General features: G+C 44.0%; 1 protein-coding gene across 4 annotated transcripts in view; it reads left to right on the plus strand.

Annotated features, from left to right (window-relative positions):
- Window positions 1-22,198, plus strand: part of LOC126268077 (protein spire) — a 731,327-nt gene that overhangs the window by 86,363 nt on the left and 622,766 nt on the right. For all 4 annotated transcript variants that reach the window (XM_049973536.1, XM_049973539.1, XM_049973537.1 and 1 more), the window contains exon 2: window positions 4,165-4,205. In XM_049973536.1, coding sequence (XP_049829493.1) covers window positions 4,165-4,205 — 41 coding nt within the window. The remainder of the gene's footprint in view (window positions 1-4,164; window positions 4,206-22,198) is intronic.

A 22,198-nucleotide genomic window follows, 5' to 3' on the forward strand; every position in this document is an offset into this window, starting at 1 on the left:
CAAGTTGGTTTCCTGTACATTATTGCTACAACACTGCGGTACAAGTGGGATACCTCTTGCTGAAGACCGAGCGAGGTGGCGCAGTGGTTAGCACACTGGACTCGCATTCGGGAGGACGACGGTTCAATCCCGTCTCCAGCCATCCTGATTTAGGTTTTCCGTGATTTCCCTAAATCGTTTCAGGCAAATGCCGGGATGGTTCCCTTGAAAGGGCACGGCCGATTTCCTTCCCAATCCTTTCCTACCCCTAGCTTGCGCTCCGTCTCTAATGACCTCGTTGTCGACGGGACGTTAAACACTAACCACCACCACCATCTTGCTGAAGAAGTTGGGGCTTAGCTTAATCTTCATTCCGACGCACTTCAATGGCTGTTGTACTTAACCCACGCTGAACAGCGTATACCGTCGTTTACAATAGATTTATTACAGATGCATGAGCAACGGCGGTATAGAGGTGCTGCATAGAAAGCAAAAGATTGCGAAAAGTCTTGCGCTATGGCACCAGAAACACTGAACTTCTAAAAACACACTCGGTGATTCAGTCCTATATTAAATAATTCTAGTTAGACAAGGGACACGAGTAAAGAAACTGCGTCGTTGCTATTACGTTCAGCCACTGTGTAGTTACTCGTCGACAAACTCTGAAACAAGGCCGTTTCACTTGCGTCATAAAGAGCAATGCAGCTGTGCTGTTGCCACATCTGAGAATCACTTGTTTGTGCAGCAGCCTTGCGCCGACTCAAGAACACTAGAGATATGCTAAACTAGACGTAACAGTTCGCCGAGACGACGTTACCGCTTTCCTCAGATTCAATCCAACACGTACTCGTATTCACAAGTACTTTACAGGTTTTAGAAATCACCTGATATTTTGTATACACATTGATTTCTTAAAGTTTAAACGAAATGAAAACTGAATTAATTCGTGATGTTACACTGAAGCGCCAAAGAAACTGGTATAGGCATGCGTATTCAAATACAGAGATACGTAAACAGGCACAATACGACGCTTCGGTCGGCTACGTCTATTTAAAACAAGTGTCTCGCGCAGTTGTTGGATCAGTTACTGCTGCTACAATGGTAGGACATGCAGATTTAAATGAGTTGGAACGTGGTGTTATAGTCGGCGCACGAGCGATGGGACACAGAATCTCCAAGATAGCAGTGAAGTGGAGATATTCCCGTACGACCAGTACACGAGTGTGCCGTGAATATCAGGAAACCGGTAAAACATCAAATCTCGGACACCGCTGCGGCCGGAAAAAGATTCTGCAAGAACGGGACCAACAACGACTGAAGAATATCGTTCACCCTGACGGAAGTACTGGGCTATCAAAAAGTGTCAGCGTGCGAACCATGTAAGGAAACATCATCGATATGAGCTTTCGAAACCGAAGTCCGACTCGTGTACCCTTGATGACTGCACGACACAGAGCATTATGCCTCGTCTGGTCCTGTGAACACCGACATTGGATTGTTGATGGCTGGAAACATATTGGCTGATCGGACGACTCTCGTTTCAAATTGTATCGATCGGATGGACGTGTACGGATATGGAGACAACCTCATGAATCCATGCAGCCATCATGTCAGCAGGGAACTGTTCAAGCTGGTGGATGCTCTGTATTGGCGTGGGGCGTGTGCAGTTGGAGTGATAGGGGACCCCTGATACGTCTAGATACGACTGACAAGTGACACGTACTTAAGTATCGTGTCTGATCACTTGCATCCGTTCATGTCCATTGTGCATTCCGTCGGACTTGGGCAATTCCCCAATTGCTACAGAGTGCCTCGAGGAACAAACTTCTAAGTTTAACACTTCCGCTGGCCACCAAACTCCCAGACATGAAATATCATTGAGCACATCTGGGATGACTTGCAACGTGGTGTTCAGAAGAGATCTCCACCCCCCCCCCCCCCCTCATACTCTTACAGATTTATGGACAGCCCTGCAGGATTCTTGGCGTCAATTCCCTGCTGCACTACCTCAGACATTGAGTCCATGCCACATCCTGTTGCGGCACTTCGGCGTGCTCACGGCGGCCCTACACAATATTAGGCAGATGTACCAGTTTCTTTGGCTCTTCAGCGTGTATCATCAGTAATGGATATATCCTGCTTAATCTCCATCTGCACTCTGGTTGTCGTATGCCCTAAATATTGCCAAGGGCAGGGGCAGTCAGCTTTTTTACCTTTTTACCTACTGTCCAGTTTCGAATCTTTTTACAACTGAAATTTTCCTAGCAGCCACACCTTCCGCAGTCGTGGCGATTTAGAAAGTAAGGAAGTAACTTCATAAAATTGTAAAACAGAGTTAAAACAATTAAAAGCATATATTAATAATTACTTACCAGTTGGGCCAGTACTTCATGTCAAAATTATATGAAACTTAATGAAAAATCTTCAAAACCCATACCATCTACCGTCCACCAAGAAAACTAAACGCCCACCAGTGGGCGATAGTCACCAAGCTGAACATCACTAGCCTAGAGGAAAAAGAAATCATAGAGCACTCCTTCGCAGATTTTTCTGCCTACTGCTGTCGAAACTGTTATCAACCCCATAGTAGCACCAATTTGAGAACCACTCACCCAGCCAGCTGTAGGGGAACGTAAGACATTGTCGAAGAAGCAGTCTTTTGCAAAAAGTGTGTTACTGTTAGTATTGCCACACACACTGACTAGGAGTTTTCCTACATCTGAACGATGTAGGGTTAGTGGCGCTAGTAGCGCCACTATGAGGATGCAAATCAGGTTTATTCTAGATGCACGCAGTAACAGTAGGCGACGAAGACGCCATTATCAACACGTCACGAGTTTTAACGAGGTCGTGTAATAGGAGTGCGAGAAGCGGCATGTTTCTTTTGCGATACTGCAATAAGACTTGGCGGGAGTTCAGCCGCTGTACATGATTGGTGCCAGGAGTCGTCACGAGAATGTACAGTCACTAGATAACAGGGTTTCGGACGGTCACGTGGCACTACCGGAAGGGAAGACGATCCGAGTTTGGCGTATAGCTCCGGCATATCGTACTTTATCTGCAGCAGCAATTCGAGAAGCGGTTGGCACCACAGTGTCACAACTAACTCCTACAAATCGGTTACTGTAAGGTAGCTCCGAGCCACACGCCCTGTAGCGTGCATTTCTACGAACCCAAATCACCACTTGTTGCTTCCAGTGGTGACAAGTGAGAGCTCACTGAAGGGCAGGGCGTAGATATGTTGTTTCCTGATGAAAGATGGTTGTGCTCCGGAGCCAGTGACGGGCGTGTGTTGTTTAGGAGGAGTCCAGTTGAGCGCCTGCAACCAACATGCCTGCGTGCTAGACACGTTGGACCTACAGCTGGAGGTTTGGTACGTCAGTCTGGTGATTCTACCTATTATGCAGCCATTCATAAATAGCATTCCAGGGGGTGTTCTCCAACAGGATAACCCTCGCGCACATACTGCTGCTGTAACCCATCCTGCTCTACAGAGTGTCGACATATTGAGTTGGCGTGCTAGATCACCAGATCTGTCTCCAATCGATGACGTATGGGAAATCATCGGACAACTCCAGCGTCATCCACAATCAGCATTACCCGTCCCTGTGTTGACCGACCAAGTGCAACAGGCATGGAACCCCATCCAAAAACTGGCATCTGTCACATGTGCAACACAATGCATGCACGTTTGCATGTTCAGAGTGGTTCAAATGGCTCCGAGCACTATGGGACTTAACATCTGAAGTCATCAGTCCCCTAGAGCTTAGAACTACTTAAACCTAACTAACCTAAGGACATCACACACATCCATTCCCGAGACAGGATTCGAACCTGCGACCGTAGCGGTCTCGCGGTTACAGACTGTAGCGCCCAGAACCGCTCGGCCCCTACAGCCGGCTCGTTTGCATGTATTCAACAGTCTAGCGGTTACACCGGTTATTGATGTACAACATTTCATATTTGCAAGAGCTTATTTCGCGTTTGCATTAACCTGTGATCTTGCACTCTTAATCACCTAAATATATTACTTTGACATATTCCCAAAATTTAATTACTCTACTTTAATTATGTTTTGGTTTTGCGATTTTTTCCGTCATTGTGTATTCTTGCATTTATTTCACAGATTATGACGGACAAGTAGCATTATTTGGATGATGAACATCTTGCGTTATATTGTTCCAGGGCCTCCGACGTCGAGGGTGCCTGTCTCATCGGAGCTGCAGGTAAGGGCGCTTGGTTCCAATAACATATTGAAGTTTTCGTGAACAAACTGCTGTGGAGTGCAGTCCCAATTGATAGTCAAGTAAAAAGTTCATTTTCTACTAATGACAGTAATATTGTTGTTGTAACAGGTTGTTCAACAATAATATGTAAGCCAACCTACAGTCAAACGATGCCTTTTAAACTGTTTCCATTACGAGTAGGAACTACTCACTAAGCTGTTACCGAAGTTGTCGTTGCTGTGCTCCCATGAGTGAAATAGTGTTGTTTTTTTACGTAGTTCGAAATACAAATCTTTCCAGTCCAGTTTATGGGTATATTGAGGGCTTGTAATTACTCAGTTGGAAGACTGGTTTGATGCAGCTGTACTAGCTGCTCTATCCTGCGCGATTCTCTTCATCTTCGAATAACTGTTGCAACTTACACATGAATTTGAATCTGTTTACTGTAGTCATTCCTAGGTCTTCCTTTACAATTTTCACCCCACACACTTCCCGCGATTAACAGATTGACGATCCTCTAATGCCTCAGGCTGCATCGTTTCAGCCAGTCCCTTCTTTCAGTGAAGCTGTGCCGTTTTTTTTTTGTTTTTTTTTTCGTGCAGTTGTGTTCAATTCCTCCTCATTTGTTTTTCTATTTACCCATCTAATCTTCAGCATTCTTTTCAGCACCACATTTCAAAACCTTATTTTGTCTGCTTGTCGCCAAGTTTCCCTTCCGTGCAAGGTTACACTCCAGACAGTTATATTCAGAAAATACTTCAGTGCACTTCAGTTATTTAACTAATTCCCCCTTTTTTGGAAATGTTTACCTTGCTACAGTCCGTCTGCATTTTATAATCTATTTGCTTAGGCTATCAGTTATTCTGGTGGCAAAATACCGAAAGTTATCTATTACTTTGTCTCTCGTGTCCTAATCTAGTTCCCCCAGTATCGCCCGATTTAATTCGGCTATATTTCTTGATCCTTGTTTTAATTTGATTGAAATTCATCTTAAAATCTATTTTCAGGGTGTTGTCCATTCCGTGTTCCAAGACGTTTGCTGTCTGTGACAGACTTGCTGTATCATCGGCAATTTTCAGAATTTTCTTTGTACTTGAATTTTTAATTACCTTTCGAAATGATTTCTTGGTTTCTTTCACATGTTGCTCAATATACAGACTGAAAACATTGGAGGTAGACCACCACCATAGTCTCACTCCCGTCTCAATCACTGTTTCCCCTTTTGTGTCCTTCGATTCTTTCGACTACAGTCTGGAGTCTGTACAAGTTGCAGATAACGTTTTTCTTTCTGTATTTGAGAATTGCTAACTACGAAATTCCAGAGGGTGTAGTCCAGTTCACTTTGGAAAACCTGCCTCTGAATCTACAGAAGTAGTAAAAGTAGGTTTGCCTTTCTCTGTCTACTTCTAGGGTAAGTCACAGGGGCAATATTGCCTCGCATGGTCATTTTCTATGAACCCAAAGTGATCATCCCCTAAGTCAGCTTGTACCAGCTTTTCCATTCTTCTGTGAATAATTCGTGTCAATATTTTAGTCTTGGCCTATTAAACTGATGCTTCGGTAGTATTCGCACTTATCAGCAGTTGCATTCTTCGAATTTGGAATCATTATATACTTTCCGAAGTCTAATGGTATTTGTCCTGCATCAAATATCTAGCACACCAAATGAATAGTTGTGTCACGGTTTGCTCTTCGAAGAATCTCAATAATTCTGAGGGAATGTCGTCTACTCCAGGGGCCACGTTTCCACTTAGGTCTCTTTTACACCTGCTTTGTCTTATGTTTTTATAATTTTGTTCTCAGATTTGCTCCCTTATGTAGGCCCTCTGTATATTCCTTCCGCCTTCCAGTTTTTCCTTCTTTGCTGCGAACTGGCGTGCCATCACAATTGCTTCACTTTTCCCCTAGGCGTCTTTAATTTTCCTATAGGCGGTATGTATCATTCCAATAGTTACGTATGCTTCTACATCCTTGCATTTGTTCTCTATCCATTCCGTATCCTGGCAGTCTAATTTTTTAGACATTGTATTCCCTTCCACCAGCTTCACTTCCTAAATTTTTGTATTTTCTCCATTTCGTCAGTTAAATTCAGTATTTCCTGTGTTACCCAGGGATTACTACTTGACCTTATTGTTTTACTTACATGATCCTCTGCTGCCGTTCCTGTTTCATCTCTTAAAGTTACCCATTCGTATTATATTATATCACATTCCCTGTTTTGAGTCCAGCGTTGCGTAATACTCCCTCTGAAACTCTCAACAACCTCTGGGTCCTTCAGTTTATCCAGGTACCATTTATTTGTCATTTTGTGTTACAGGCTCTTGCTTCATTTGTAATCGTCTTCGATTTAACACACGTCGTCTGATGAAGGCTGAGAGAAAGTTCAAAAAGTTCGACTAATCTGAGAGATTTTTCATTACCTCATTTTCCTTCCAATAAGATTGTTATGAGCGCGAAGTACAAAAACGATGTTTGCAGTCGACGTTATGCAGTACTACTTCCGGATCATATAAAGCTGAGTATGAACAACTGATGCTGCACATTTCAAATGTAAAGTGCTGCCGTGGGAACAAGACGAGCTAAGTATATATGTCTGTCAGTTAATATAGACTAGTATTGAAGAAAACACAGCATTCAAAGTGTCTGGATGACTAAGTTTTTACATACGACATACACGCTTCTATTTACTGATGGTTGTTTATGACAAAGTAGCAAATCAACAACGTAAATGCTGGTCTGCTCTGTTGCGTTCTGTGTTAATACCTAGAATAAATCACTGAACTGCATGTACCTGAAAGAAATCACGTGCATTTAAAATTACTGTAACTGCTTGCCAAAACTCAAAACGTGAGTAAAGACTGCAGCTAGATGACCATGCTGCAGTGTACTGCGCGACTGCAATATTATGTTCATTCTACGCCCAAGCATTAAGATTAAACGTGACGAAACGGGATTAAATGATTTGAAAAGTTTTTTTTTTAAAACTGAAATTCAAAACCACGCAAGTAATTTCAGTTACATTAGCGTGAGAACTAACGGCCTACTTTATGGATTGTCACAAACAATGAGACAGATACAAGCATAAACTAAAGAGAAGTCGGTACACGATTTTCGTAAGATTTACTCTTTTCTCTTTTTTCTTAAATGAATTAGAAAAGGGTGAAGCAGCATTTAGCAATACTATAGACATATGATTGTCATGACATGGATACCAATGTAGAGATTGTATATCGGAATTTCATCTTTCGCATAAAAGTAATTCGCGGAATGAATAATGATGCCAAAGCATCTTGCGCGAGTATTAAGACTAACACTCGTAGCAAATATACAAATTATGATACATATTATCTCTTTCCAAGTGTACAGGCACACAGGGAATCATTTTGAGACTCTCATACCGCGAGCCAAGAAGACCAACAGGAGAGAATAGACCACGACTCGTTTGACAAGGCAGACGACATCTGCCCGTAACATTGACTCTGCTAAAATAGGTGTGAATCATCCATGTATTCAGGTACAGAGCCAAAAAGGTTATGAAATTTCCAGCCGCTTCTCATCATACACCTATCTTCCAATGCCATCGACTTTGACTTCATATATCTGGAAAGACATCCTAAGATTACAAAGTTTTATATTGTGATGTACAATCCGGAGGAGCGGTTTGCAAAAAATCTCGTATATGGTTCTCCTAATCTTTAATGAGGATACAGCGTACGGAAGATAGGTGTGTCTATCCAAACTTGTGGAGAACAGATCAAATCCACCAATCCACTTTAATATGGTTTGCGTGCTGAAACGAACTGTGCAGACCTTGTTGTCCTGAAGTATCACGCTGTTCTGCTTGGAAAGCTGAATGTGATGAAAAAGTATATCTCCAATGTTTTATCTGAATTCGGCTGCCAATGTCTTAGGGGTGAAATTTTACCCCTGCCTGGTTAAGGAACGAAGTCAGAGGCTCACTGAACTCACTCTAAACGTGGCCTGGGGGAGAAGGGTAGGGGGGGGGGGGGGGGGCTCTGAAACCACAGCAAATGAGGTCGGCTATCGGCGTTTGTATGGCACTGCAGGTTTCCCGTCGACGCTTATCGACGGGACAAACTAGTGAACCAGTATCACCGTGACTCAGAGAAGCTCAAGTCAAATAGACAACAATCGTGTAGCGTAGCATTCAGTGTGTGTTCGACCTATTTACACCATGATCTTCAGCTCGATACAAGCCCTTCGTATACATGTGAAGCCACTAGAGACCAAATTGGATCGATGAATGTGGACATTGGACCAAGGAATAATAATAATAATCATAGATGTTGCCCGTCTGCAAAAATACAACTACATTCCTTAGTTAATAGGGAAGTGTGTGGTACAGCATACCTGTATTCTACCATGAAGTATTAGGAATTGTCATATAGTGCGTCGCAAAGAATACTCATAGACACTTCCAGTATGTATTTTGAATGGTAGAAACACTGTCTAGTTTGTACTATGTTTCATGTACAACCAGAGAATGAATATGCAGGAACATGACTTGCATGTTGTGGACGCAGACATTCCAAACCACAGGAATCGTGGCCACTAACTGATAACGTGCTGCATCTGAAAGAATAAACAAGTTACCAGTTCTGAGAATTTAGCGGCTGACGTATAGAGTGTAGCGAGAACAGCAAAGAAATTCACATCTAAATACTTTGCCACTATGCTTGATCCAACATCATCGTCTGCGTTCACTACATGGCGAAGTGATTTTTAGTAAAATTTGCTATGTATCTTTAGTTATTTGCAAGCTGTACATTGTAACCAAACTTGACAACCTAATCTTTAACCTGGTTAATAGTTACGGATTATTTGCGATTATTCCCGAAGGCTTGACTTCTACTGTCAATCCAGCTGGACATCATTACTATGTTCCAAAATCGGCAGGCGCTCTCCAACGTACCTTTATGTAATAGCAACCCGCTAGGAAATATATGGCAGACAGTAGCTTAAACGCAACGCAGGGTTTGTTTCTAGTATTCAGTTATGAGTCGAGCTTCGCAGCGCCTTTGGATGGCTGATTTGGTGAAAGCGTTACGTTTATTCGGAATTATCCCGATGGCGTTGGATATGCCACATTTGAAGGTCTGAGGTTCAATCCTCATTGAGTCGTGTTTTTTTCATTCATCACTATTTTAACTCGCCAGTGATCTCCATACTTGAAAAATAGCAAGTTGCACCGTAATTTCAAGTACACTCGAGCCTGCACGTCCTGCTATAACTGGCTAGGTCAGTCAGTTTGAAGATGGGAGGAAGGTAAGGGCCATACAACATCCAAATTTACCATGCCCGGTAAACCATTGTGATTTTCTATCCAGCATTCGGAATGACAGCTTTACAATATAAGTAACGCTACTGTTTACCAATTAGCGTGCGGCGCGCTACGCAGAATGCAACAGAGGTACTCGTGGGCAACCGTTAGGCACGCAATTACTGTGGAAGAAGCTATGGGCTCCGTTACACACAGTTAAGACATCGGCGTGTATTATCGTAAATTCAAGCTGTTCTGGACGAGAAAGTCGACTTGAACACCACGGTGTTTCACAGGGCATGGTCCTGTTGGAGGTGGCATGTCCTTGACTTCCCTTGATCTTAGAAATGACTTACCTGCCTCTTAGGGTGCTATAGTTTAACGTAGCCTTCGAAACTCTGACAGCGTCCCAGATATGTTCCACGGGGTTCAGGTCAGGCGAACTTAGTGACCGAGACATCAGCATGAGTTTATAACTACTGCAGCCAAGTCTCACTTTGTGACAATTCTGACGCAGCTGCAAGAGGCCATCGGGGAAGGCATAAAGATGCTAGTCGATGTGTGACAGTCTATGCTGTAGGTAGTTAGTGGGCGATGGTATTTACCAATGCAGAAAAAGCCGACATGCTCACGGTGTACGGAGAGCGTAGCAATAATACGTACAGTGTATACGGCAAGATATCCCAACAGAAGTCAACCATTTCGGCACTTATTTATCAATCTCTTTAACCATTTACGTGAAAGTGGTAATGTAAGACCAAGATAACGTAAGAGGAGGAAACAAGTGACGAGAGAAGATCGGGAAGTTAATGTTCTTGGTGCTGATGCAGTTGGTCCGTAAATTAGCTCCCGGTCAATTGCACGAGGTAGTTGGATGAGTCAGCAAGTGCCCTACACGTTCAACATCGACATAGGTTCCGTCCGAAACGATTATGAGAATCTTGTTTAGCAATGAAGCCACATTTACCAGTGATGGGCAGATAAACCGCCGAAACGTGCCATATTGGATTGTTGGCAATCGCCATTAGATTCTTCAATTGGAACGTCAACGGCCATGGAATGTAAAGGTGTGATGTCGGATAGTGAACCACCAGCGCACAGGTCCGTTACTCGTAGACGGAAAACTGAACGAGCACAAGTATCGCAGCCTCCTAACCGACCATCTTCCCCGGATGTTGGAAGATGTTCTTCTGCAGACTAGGAGACATGGTGATCGTACAGCCATAGTGCATGAAGTACTACCGCATGCCTTCACGAATTGTTTGGAAGTCGTAGTATTGGGTGGACAGGACCTGTACCTTGGCCAGCTCATTCCCCGGATTTGACGCATGTAGACTTTTTCTGCAGCCGTTGAAATTCTAGCACATGTGCAGCAGACTGGAATACAAGACTGGTGTGTGTTTTGCCGTTGCTGCTGGTCGTTTTGAACACAAGCTGTGATGATCAATTGTCCCGTTACGGGTCGGAACCCCCATAACTAGTGCATGCACTCGCATTGTTCTTTAGTGTGTGGTACCCAAGGTGTTGTACAACTGTCAGTGTGAGTACTTTCCAAAATACGATATCTCGTAAACGAGTCGCACTATAGCATTGCAACAACTGACATTCTAATTTACCCTACCTTTATTTTGTCAATATCAATAGGCATTTTCCATTTAAAAAGTATGTTTGCACAAAAAAATACACTTTCTAAGTATTACTTCAATCTGTCGACTGGCTAACAGTACGAGCCCCTGACTACCAATCCCCACACTCCAATAACACTTTCCATATCCGCAACATTTACGGTTCAAGTTTTAGATAATCCACCCAGTATAGGCGTGGAAGGGTGAATTTATTTTCTCGCCGGCACGGCGTTAATACGGTATGAGTGAGGGTCTAACTCGGCAAATTTCAGAGCAGGCGGCAGTTGTGTGGGGCCAGGGGGGCGGCACGGACGTGGAGTGTGGAAAGCCCTTGAGGCGGCACTTATCCTTGCCCGTGGCCTGCTCTTCACGAACCACCTGCTCCTCGGACCTCCGCCACTGCGACCTTGAGTTTTTGGCCCCTCAGCCCTGAGCACCGCAGAAAAATCTTCCGCTCGGCAAACACACAACCTGTCGCCGCAACGGAAACAAGCTCTTGAAATCAATTCGAAAGAACCAAACTGACCTTACAGACAATACTTACGTCTCGTTCGTTTAAGTAACAACTCCAACAAGATCAAGATTACGAGATGCAGTTATCACTTTGATAAATTATTTGTTTGTATGTAGCTATATACTAAAGATCAAAAGACGAGTACACCTGCCTAATACCGTGTAGCGTTCCTGCGAGTACGCAGAAGTGCCGCAACACGACGTGGCATGGACTCGGTTGATGTCCGAAGTAGTGGTGCAGGGAACTGACGTCATGAATCCAGCAGGGCTGTCCACAAACCCGTAAGAGTACGAGGGGATGGAGATCTCTTCTGAACAGCACGTTGCAGGGCATGACACATATGATCAATAATGTTCATGTCTCGGGAGTCTGGCGTCCAGTGCAAGTCTTCAAACTCAGAAGTGTATTCCTTGCACCACTCCGTATCAATTCTGGACTTGTTGGGTGTCTCATTGTCCTGCTGGAATTGCCCAAATCACAAAGTACAATGCACAATGGGCATGAATCGATGCTTACGTGTGTCATCTGTCAGTGGTATCCAGACGTATCACGAGTCCCATATCACTCCAGCTGCAGCTACAACAGTCCCCTGCTGACATTCTGGGTTCATGGATTTGTGAGGTTGTCTCCATACCTGTACGCGTCCACCCGCTCGATACAATCTGAAACGAGACTTTCCGACCAGGCAACATGTTTCCAGTCATCAACAGTCCAATATCGGTGTTGATGGGCCCAGGCGAGGCGGAAGCTTTGTGTCTTGCGGTCGTCAAGGGTAAAAAGAGTAAAAATGGTTCAAATGGCTCTGAGCACTATGGGACTTAACATCTGTGGTCATCAGTTCCCTAGAATTTAGAACTACTTAAACCTAACTAACCTAAGGACATCACACACATCCATACCCGAGGCAGGATTCGAACCTGCGACCGTAGCGGTCACACAGTTGCAGACTGAAGCGCCTAGAACCGCACGGCCACACCGGCCGGCGGTAAACGACTAGGCCTTCGCCCATATCGACGATGTTTCGTTAAATGGTTCGCACGCTGACACTTGTTGATGGCCCAGCATTGAAATCTGCAGCAATTTGCGGAACGGTTCCACTTCTGTCAGGTTGAACGATATTCTTCAGTCTTCGTCGGTGCCGTTATTACAAGGTATTTTTTCGGCCGCAGCGATGTCAGTGATTTGATGTTCTAGCAGATTCTCCTTGTATTCCCGGTACACTCGTGAAATGGTCCTACGGGAAAATCCGCACTTCATCGCTGCTCCGGAGATGATGTGCCCTGTCGCTCGTGCGCCCACTATAACATCACGTTTAAACTCCATTTAATCTTGATAAACTGCACCAGAAGTACACCGTCTTCAGGCCACAAATGGCCCATCGGGACCATCAGACCGCCGTGTCACCCTCAGCTGAGGATGCGGATAGGAGGGGCGTGTGGGCAGCACACCCGGTCATTATGATTCGATCGAGTAGCTCCTAAATTTGTATCACGAGGCTGAGTGCACCCCGAAAAATGGCAACAGCGCATGGCGGCTGGATGGACACCCATCCAAGCGCCGGCCACGCCCGACAGTGCTTAACTTCGGTGATCGCACGGGAACCGGTGTATCCACTGCGGCAAGGCCATTGCCAACTGCACCAGACACTTGTCTTAAATAGGCATTGCTGTCCGTAGCGCTGTATTATGCCTGTTTACATATCTCTGTATTTGAATACGCATGCCGATACCAATTTCTTTGGTGCTTCAGTGTAGTTATCACTTCGAAAAATTATTTTTTGTTTGTATGTAGGTATGTTTGCAGTCCCAGTACACATTGAAATAACCGCGATAAAGTACCGTAGAAAACTTCTAGAGGAGCCAAAATAAAATTGCACAGCCTACTGATAAAGTGGAATGTGTCAGGCCAATGAAGACGAGGTAAATTACGAGACACTAGTGCAGAGCTCTTTCGAGTGCTATTTACGGCACTGGCACCCAAACGATATTGGACTGATCGGAAAACTGAAATGGGCTCAAAAGACATGATCAATCATCCTTATTTGACCTGGAGGAGTTACAGTGGTGTTAGTACACTGAGATGACAGAAGTCATAGGATATCTCGTAATAACATGTTGGACCTCCTTTTCCCCGGTGTAGTGCAGCAACTCGACGTGGTATGGACTCAACAAGTCGTTGGAAGTCCCCTTCAGAAATACTGAGCCATGCTGCCTCTATAACTGTCCGTAATTGCGAAAGTGTTGCCGGTGCAGAATTTTGTGTACGAACCTCTCGATTATGTCCCATAAATGTCCGGTGGGGTAATGTCAGACATTGTGGACAGCCAAATCGTTCGCTCGAATTGTCCAGAATGTTCTTCAAACCAGTCGCGAACAATTGTGGCCTGGTGACATGGCTCAATGTCATCCATAAAAATTCCACCCTTGTTTGGGAATATAATGTTCGTGAATGGGTGCAAATGGTCTCAAAGTAGCCTAACATAATCATTGCCAGTTAGTAATCGGTTCAGTTGGACCAGAGCACCCACTCTATTGCGTGTAAACACAGCCGACACCATTATGGAACCACCACCAGCTTGCAAGTGCTTTGTTGACTACTAGGGTCCATGGCTTCGTGGGGTCTGCGCTGCAGTCGACCCTGCCATCAGCTGTTAGAAACTGAAATCAGGATCTATCTGACCAGGTCACGATTATCCAGGCGCCTAGGGCCAACCGATATCGCCACGAGAGGAGGAACCGTTGAAGGCGATGTCGTGCAAGGCACTCGCGTCGGTCGTCTGCTGCTGTAGCTCCTTAACGCCAGATTTCGCCGCACACTGTCCTAACGTATACGTTCGTCAAAATTTGCTATCCTCGCCACATTCTTGTCGCTGTGAATCTCGTAATATTCAGTTCCCTACCTATTCCCGAAATTTAGTGCCCCATAAGTGTAGCTCCAACTGCCATTGTGCGCTATAAGTCTGTTAATTCCATTCGCGCGATCATGATCGCGTCGGAAAACTTCTCGACTGACTCACCTGAGTGCAGATGACAGCTCCGACAATATGTACGCGATACTACCACGTTCTGTATATGTGAATATTGCTATACCACGACTTTTCTTACTTCGTTGTAAATTATAGTTGCTAGATAGCTAGCTACGCGGGAAACTTTGTGTGCTGTACATGTACTATTAAAACATTGAATGCATATCGCCGCAGAAGATTCCTAGGATATAGTGTCACCGCCATACTCACTGTGATGAAACTACACGGTTATAACTTGTAATCGACCTTCTTATGAGGCAGATGTTGTGTCGGGAATCTTTCCTGACTTACACTTTTGCAAAAAGAAAGTATTTTCAAAAGTAGTTGATGAAAGAACTAAGGGGGTAGAAAAAGTTTTTTATGTGGAACGTTTATGTCGGAATTGAAGCAATAAAAGTTGTACAATTTAGGTACGAAAACAGGAAAGAGCTAAAGGAGCACAGGGAAAACACACCGTTGAGAGAAATGAAAAAATATGATAGTCATTTGATAAAACGTAAAATAAAAACCAAATAGAGACACTGGGAAGTGATACGTTTCTGATAAAAGTTGGTCGCTAGTGGAGTGCCAGTAGGTGTAGCTGAGATGGATGCTACTGTAGATTGCACGGAGGCGTTGCGGAAGCTGGTTGTAGTCATTACGTTAATAGCTTTACGTCGCCTCCAGCCGCCTGGGAGAAGAACTAGGCGCGTGCGAGTCTTTTATGGCGGTGTGAGTGAGCCGTCGCGAGGGGTGGGGGAGGCGTAGACGGACGCACGCCGTGTTGTTCGTACCGCGCGCGCACATACATGCAATGCGCCTTACGTAACGCGACATTGAACTTCGCTACCAGTCGAGCGTCGCTCCTTAATGTCCCAGTTAAATCTCTTCGTGAAACAGTAGAGCATAGAAAATCCTCTGGTGGGTTGCGTTCTGACGTTATTTTAGTGCTCTGTATGGTCATAGTGGCAAGTGAGTTGTTGTTGTTGAAAAATAAAATTACTAAATACATGTACGAGAGTAGTTTCGGAAAGCTACCCTCTTCCCCTTCTCTTCCACGCCATTACTCTCCCCTCCCCCAGTCACACCTCTCTCTCTCTCTCTCTCTCTCTCTCTCTCTCTCTCTCTCTCTCTCTCTCTCTCTCTCTCATGTACCACCCCCTCTCCAATCAATATCTTTAACATCTGTGGTGTGAAAATGTATTTATTGTATTGCAAACAGCCAGTTTCCCTCGACGTTCATCATTAATCTTACTCTTAGATGTCATTCCCGATTAAGTGAACTGTGCCTGTAGGAAATTATTGGTAGTGAGATGGCCAGTAATTACAGCCAGACATTTACAAAAAAGTAACACATTAACACTTTTATTCACACTATGTACACTTAAATAATTTATGCATAACTTTCAATGATGTAGGTTCTTCTGTGGCGCGGAGTTGTATACAGTTAGAGTAATATTCTTGACAGGATCAGAATAGTCTTGAATGCTGGTACTGTATATGAATAATGCTTAATTGCGACGTGCTTTTTTGATGCAATGTATCTCACTGCAGTCTGCCACACCAATGTTCACCTGGGGTGCCTGGCCCGCGGGCCGCATACAAGCATCAATGCGGCCCAGGATGCAAGTATCTTTCACACAAAAATCCCATCAAATTCCGTTCTTACCTTTCATCAGATGTTCAAGCATTTTTATCCGTGAGGTGTTGATGAAGCGATTCATTATCTTTTAAAAATAAATCACAAATCCGTTGTAAGCACATTCACGGAGTTGGAGAAGATTTGGCCTGGGTAATGGTGAGTAGTTGGGGGGGGGGGGAGGGGGAGAGAGAGAGAGAGAGAGAGAGAGAGAGAGAGAGAGAGAGAGAGAGAGAGAGAGAGAGAGAGAGAGAGAGAGAGGGGGGGGGGGGGTTATTTTTTATTTTAAAATTTGCGTACTGCCTACAGAGAGCGGTTTGTCAGTAGTACTTTACTTTGGTGGAATTACAACTGAAGTACGCTTGGGTCCCCGCTTATAATTGCGCAACGGAGGAAACAAAAAACACCAGTCGCTTATTAAACACGCAACGGAAGACAAAACAAAGCTAAAGAAATTATCTTTCGTAGCGTAACCTTTAAACTTCTCCCAGTGTACCACGATGCCTCGCAGCTATAAAATTACTCATTGAGGATATAAACCGGTTTAACGGCAGGAAAAGTACGGAAGCGAGAATGAATGGGCGCGATTTCCTTTTCGTGCAAGTATTTCCCCGGCGCTGTAAATGCCTCAGGGCATCCTGCGGAGGCCTCGTTAACGCGCCGTGCTAATACACAGGTGGCGGCAAGGGAACGCTATCCTATTATGAGGCGGCTGTAGTTTCCCGTACCAGACCACCTCTTACGCACCTGGTCCCCCCCTCAGAGATTCTTGTAATGGAAGCGTATTTTAAGGAGGAAGCTGTTATACAACTCAGGTAGATCACCTGTCGTAAAAATGCTATGCCACTCACTTCAGCTACAATGTTACGCATTTGTGTTATTTAATGGAATATTTGAAAGAATGTGCACCTCGCCGCCTCCTCTCAAAGTTCCGCCATACTCGTTATCACGTACTGAAAGACACGGGAGATTGTCGCCTTAACACGCACGATTTTGAAAGCATTTTATTCTCTAAGAACTAAAAATCTCGATTTCTTTTTCATTACAGCAGCAACCAATGTTGCATCGTTGGTGGTGGGTCTACTGTCGCGACAAATCTTTTCCGTTGAGGTGTGTTACAAAGTTAGCGTGAAAAATTTGGTCAGAGTGTTAAACTTCTGCTTTCTGAGATATGCCCGTACGCCTGAAATGAATAATGATGCGTGTACGCATGGTCAAGAATTTCTTACGTTCAGACCAAAGTAAGTTTTAACTTCCTTTGCGTTTACGTAGTAACTGATATGACGAGTATCAGTGCACTAAATTACCTCAGCTTATTAATATTTTTTGTTTCAGTTGCTTCATTATTTATTCAGCGCACAAGTATTTACAAAGCGTTCAAGGACTGAAGACTTCACCACTAGATAACATAAATGTGAAAATTACGTGTAAATACACTTAGAAGTAAGTTTCTACTTAGAAGTAGATAGTGCATTTGTATCACCCGATGATTGGTACTTGACACCTGAAATGCAAAAATATTGTATTAAGCGTTGACTGAGCGATTGCATAAAAGATTAAAACGAAAACAACTTCAGTTTTGACTGTCAAAACAGTGTTCGCGAATTTTTCGAAACGCTATGGATAACTCCCCTTTTCTGGAGTGTATTTCATGCACGCTACTGCTTGCCTGAGAAAACTAAATAATTTACAAAGACAAAAAATTCACCCAGTACGTAATAAAGATGTTAATTTTGTAAGGCGGTTTCGCAGCCTTTCTGATGGTCAACTAGATACCTGGACGTCATCTGTTGCTTTGCTGTGGCCGTGTAGTGATTGTCTGCCTACAGAATTTTCCACTTGGCCTTCAGTAAATACTTGTTTACTGCACTGAATAATTAGTGAAACAGCTGAGGTACTTCGTGCACTGATACTCGCCATAACCGTTATTATGTAAACGCGAAGGAAGTTAAAACTTACTTTGGTGTGAACGTAAGAAATTTTTGATCACCCATACACGCATCATCATCATCATCACTCACTTTACTTTCTTTCATGTTTTTGATTGTGGTATAAGCGCTAAGAGAAAACGGCCTGACCTGACGTATGTAAAATCGTTTTACAGCTTCAAATGAACTGTTTGGATTGAAAATAGAGCTATAATGCTCTTAATCCAGCCTTCAGGATGAACATATTTAATAGCTGCACGGAGAATTTTTTCCCCTTACACAATGAAGGTTACTGTCGCTGGACCAGCGCACTCCCCGCAATGTGTATAAGCTTTAAGAAGAACGTAACGTATTTTGTTATTCTAAATCCGGCTGATTAATTGTTAGCGCAGTAGATAGGAGAAGAGGTAAATGTCTTGCTGTCCCGTTGTCTGAAGGCGAACGTGATAACCCTATCAACACAACGTACGAGTGATTCATTGTGACGTTAATAAGGATCAAATACCGGTGATGAATTGCTTGATATTCTGCAATTGTGATATAGTAACACGTTAAATGGCAAGTCGGGCTGTTCAGCCTTTACATTACTGTGGGGTGCGTCCCGGGTAGCTGAGTAGTCAGCGCGACGGAATGTCAATCCTAAGGGCCCTCGTTCGATTCCCGGCTGGGTCGGAGATTTTCTCCTCTCAGGGAATGCTTGTTGTGTTCTCCTAATCATCATCATTTCACCCCCATCGACGCGCAAGTCGTTGAAGTGGCGTTAAATCGAAAGACTTGCACCCGGCGAACGGTCTACCCGACGGGAGGCCCTAGTCACACGACGTTACTGTGTGAACTTGATACCTGGAAAAAGTGAACGTGCAGCTGAAGGTGTTTGTCGTCTGTGTAGTTTTCTGTAGTAGAGATACTGCAAATCCCTTTGTCGCAGTTCTTTTCTGCTGTCTCGTGTTTAAGTGTCACCTGCTCCCTGGTGCCATCGTCCCCCTCATTGAATTGCCACACTAGAATTCGTTAACTGCCCATGTTGAACTGCAAGTCCCTCTGTAACTACCTGCGTAAGTCAGTTAAAAGCCTGGAGGAACGGGACGGCATACCACGTCCACTATGACCATGCCTAGTTACGCACTGTAGTGGTCAAATGAATCTTCTGCTTGAGGACAACTATATCCTCCATTCCTTCAACACCACCACAATAAAAATTTGGCCACGTGCGAGATAGACACGCTGACTGAACTTAATTATGTATGTAGACAGTTCATCCACTCCGAGAATCGGAATCTCGACGAATTTTACTTGTTATCGACTTTCGAGAATATTTTAATCGGATGTTTGAAGTGGATTATAAAAGACAAAAGAGATTTTTTCCTTTTGATATAATTACAGATTAACAATTTTCTAGTGTTTTCCTTTACCGGTACGGTGAAGCCTTTCTTCTTGCCAAATTTGATTCTACGTAATGGGAAAGTATCCTATAGGTTTTGATGGCTGAGTTCGCGAGTATCAAAACACTGACATGAATATCTGTACCTTTTGATTGCTTTGATTTTCAAGCTAAAGTTTGCTATACCACCAAGGAACCGTATACCTTCGTATGTGACATAAATTTCAACTTGGTAACGGTTCCTGAGAAAAAGGCGTCTCTACGTACAGACAAATCAGACAGACACAGACACAGACACAGTCAGTCTGCTAGCAAACGACAGATTTTTTCGTGTGATATACGAGGCTTGCCCAGAAAGTAATGCACCGCTTTTTTTTCTTCAACAGTTCTTTATTGAACATAATGAGAATTGTGCGCACGAAAGAATGTTGTTTTATCTACACACCTTATATTTCCACGTAATCTCCTTCCCGTTCTTTGGCCTTCCTCCAGCGCGAAACAAGGGCGTGTACGTCCTGTTGGTAACAATCCTTGTCCTGGTGGCGGAGCCAGTGCTTCACTGTATGAACTTCCTTTGCTAATTGGCAGATTCAGCGCCAACTGCCGAGTCGTAACGAGTCTGTCCTCGCGAATGACAACGTGAGCTCACTGCGACATGTCAGGTGTGAGAGCCGTGGGGATGGTTTCCCCGACCGCTGCAAATCGTGTTTTCCTCGGAACTGCCTTCTGATGACTTCACCGTCCGTGCCCAGCGACTAACTTTACTTCTGTCGACAGCAGATGCTCTAGATTTTGCACGAGCGTTTGTGAATGTTCCCCACAGTTTCTTTCTCTGCAGTGAGAAATTCAATGACGGCACGTTGGTTGTAACGTACATCACCTACAGACGCCATTTTGAAACTGTCCCACAGTCACGTTATTTGTCGGAAGAGGCTGAAACTTGGTGCGTTCACTCTGGAGACTTCCAATAATACATATATAACGTTTAGAATTCGAAGCATTGTTTTCGCGTGAGGAAAAAAAAAATGTGGTGTATTAATTTGTGGGCAACCCTCGTGATTACAGATCAACAAATTTCGGATTTTTTCCCCCTTTGAGTGTAGTGTAAAATCTTATTTTTTGGTCAGTTTTGTGATTATAGGTTGCCGGCCATTGTGACCGAGCGGCTCTAGGCGCTTCAGCCAGGAACCGCGCTGCTGCTACGGTCGCAGGTTCGAATCCTGCCTCGGGCATGGATGTGTGTGATGTCCTTAGGTTAGTTAGGTTTAAGTAGTTCTAAGTTCTAGGGGACTGATGACTCAGATGTTAAGTCCCATAGTGCTTAGAGCCATTTTGCGACTGTGATAAAGAGATCCTACTAAATGATAAGCAGTATGTTGTTCGTTGCGGAGAGAAATCTTTGCACACAAAAATAACTTGGAACGTTCTCCATGAGTGTGTCACAGCTTCATTACTTTTTACAAAATATGTTATCTAGTGGATAATGTCAGTAGCTCAATGAGATTCTTTGCGGCTGGTGGTGTTATATACTGAGAAACCACAAGTCTAGAAAACGGTAGCGAGAAGCAGGAACACTGGCAGAAGATAGACCCTAGGTGCAGGAATTGTCGATGAGCAACAACATTAGCAAGTACAGTGTATTACGCGTAAATAGTCAGAAGAGCCTATTACGGTGTGATTATACAATTACTGAACAATAATTCGAAGCAGTCGCATCCGTTAAATGTTTGGGAGGACGCGTATGTGCGATTTAAAGTGGAATGACGACTTAAAAATAATCGCAGGTAGAGCAGATTACGGAATGAGAATCTTGAGAACCATTTGATTATAGGTGAATGGGAAGTACCTTGTAGGTTTTGACGAGTGCGATTGTCAGTATCAAAATTTGTAACGTAAACGGCCGTATCTTTTGGCTGATTTGACTTAGAATATTCACTTTTTTACATTGCCGAATTACCTTAAACCGTAGTATGTGACACAAATTTGAACTGGATACGTGTACCCATTCCCAAGAAATTGGGTTTTGAAAACAAGGACACTCACGGACACTCACGGACACTCACGGACACTCACGGACACTCACGGACACTCACGGACACTCACGGACACTCACGGACACTCACGGACACTCACGGACACTCACGGACACTCACGGACACTCACGGACACTCACGGACACTCTAAGGGTTCCGTTTTTAGTAACAGGGTGGTACGGAACTCCAACCCTGGTTAATGGAAGTCACTGAGCATTGACTCATCGGTTACATAAAAAGGGAACCTCACATAGAGAGTGGCCCCAGGAGAAATGGTCAGTATTCAGTGATATGACAGGAACGACCGTTTGAAGCAACCAAGTAGGTCTAGTAAACAAGGGCTCAAAAATGCCTATCTTACTAACTATGAGCACTTCTTCGTCTTCGCTTCTCTGCAACACATCTCTCCTACTGAAAAAGTGCTCACGGCTGTTGACTCGTAATTTTGCGAGCTCTAAACTGGCACACGGTGCTGTAATAAAGTGGGTTACCAGAAGCTAGAAGAAAATATAACCAGTGGCAGAAATGACTCACTCTTTTTTTCTTCATCGTATTTACGCATACCCAACCTTCAACAAAGTTCATAAA

Source organism: Schistocerca gregaria, chromosome 4 (genome assembly GCF_023897955.1).
Source record: "Schistocerca gregaria isolate iqSchGreg1 chromosome 4, iqSchGreg1.2, whole genome shotgun sequence".
NCBI classification, from domain to species: domain Eukaryota; kingdom Metazoa; phylum Arthropoda; class Insecta; order Orthoptera; family Acrididae; genus Schistocerca; species Schistocerca gregaria.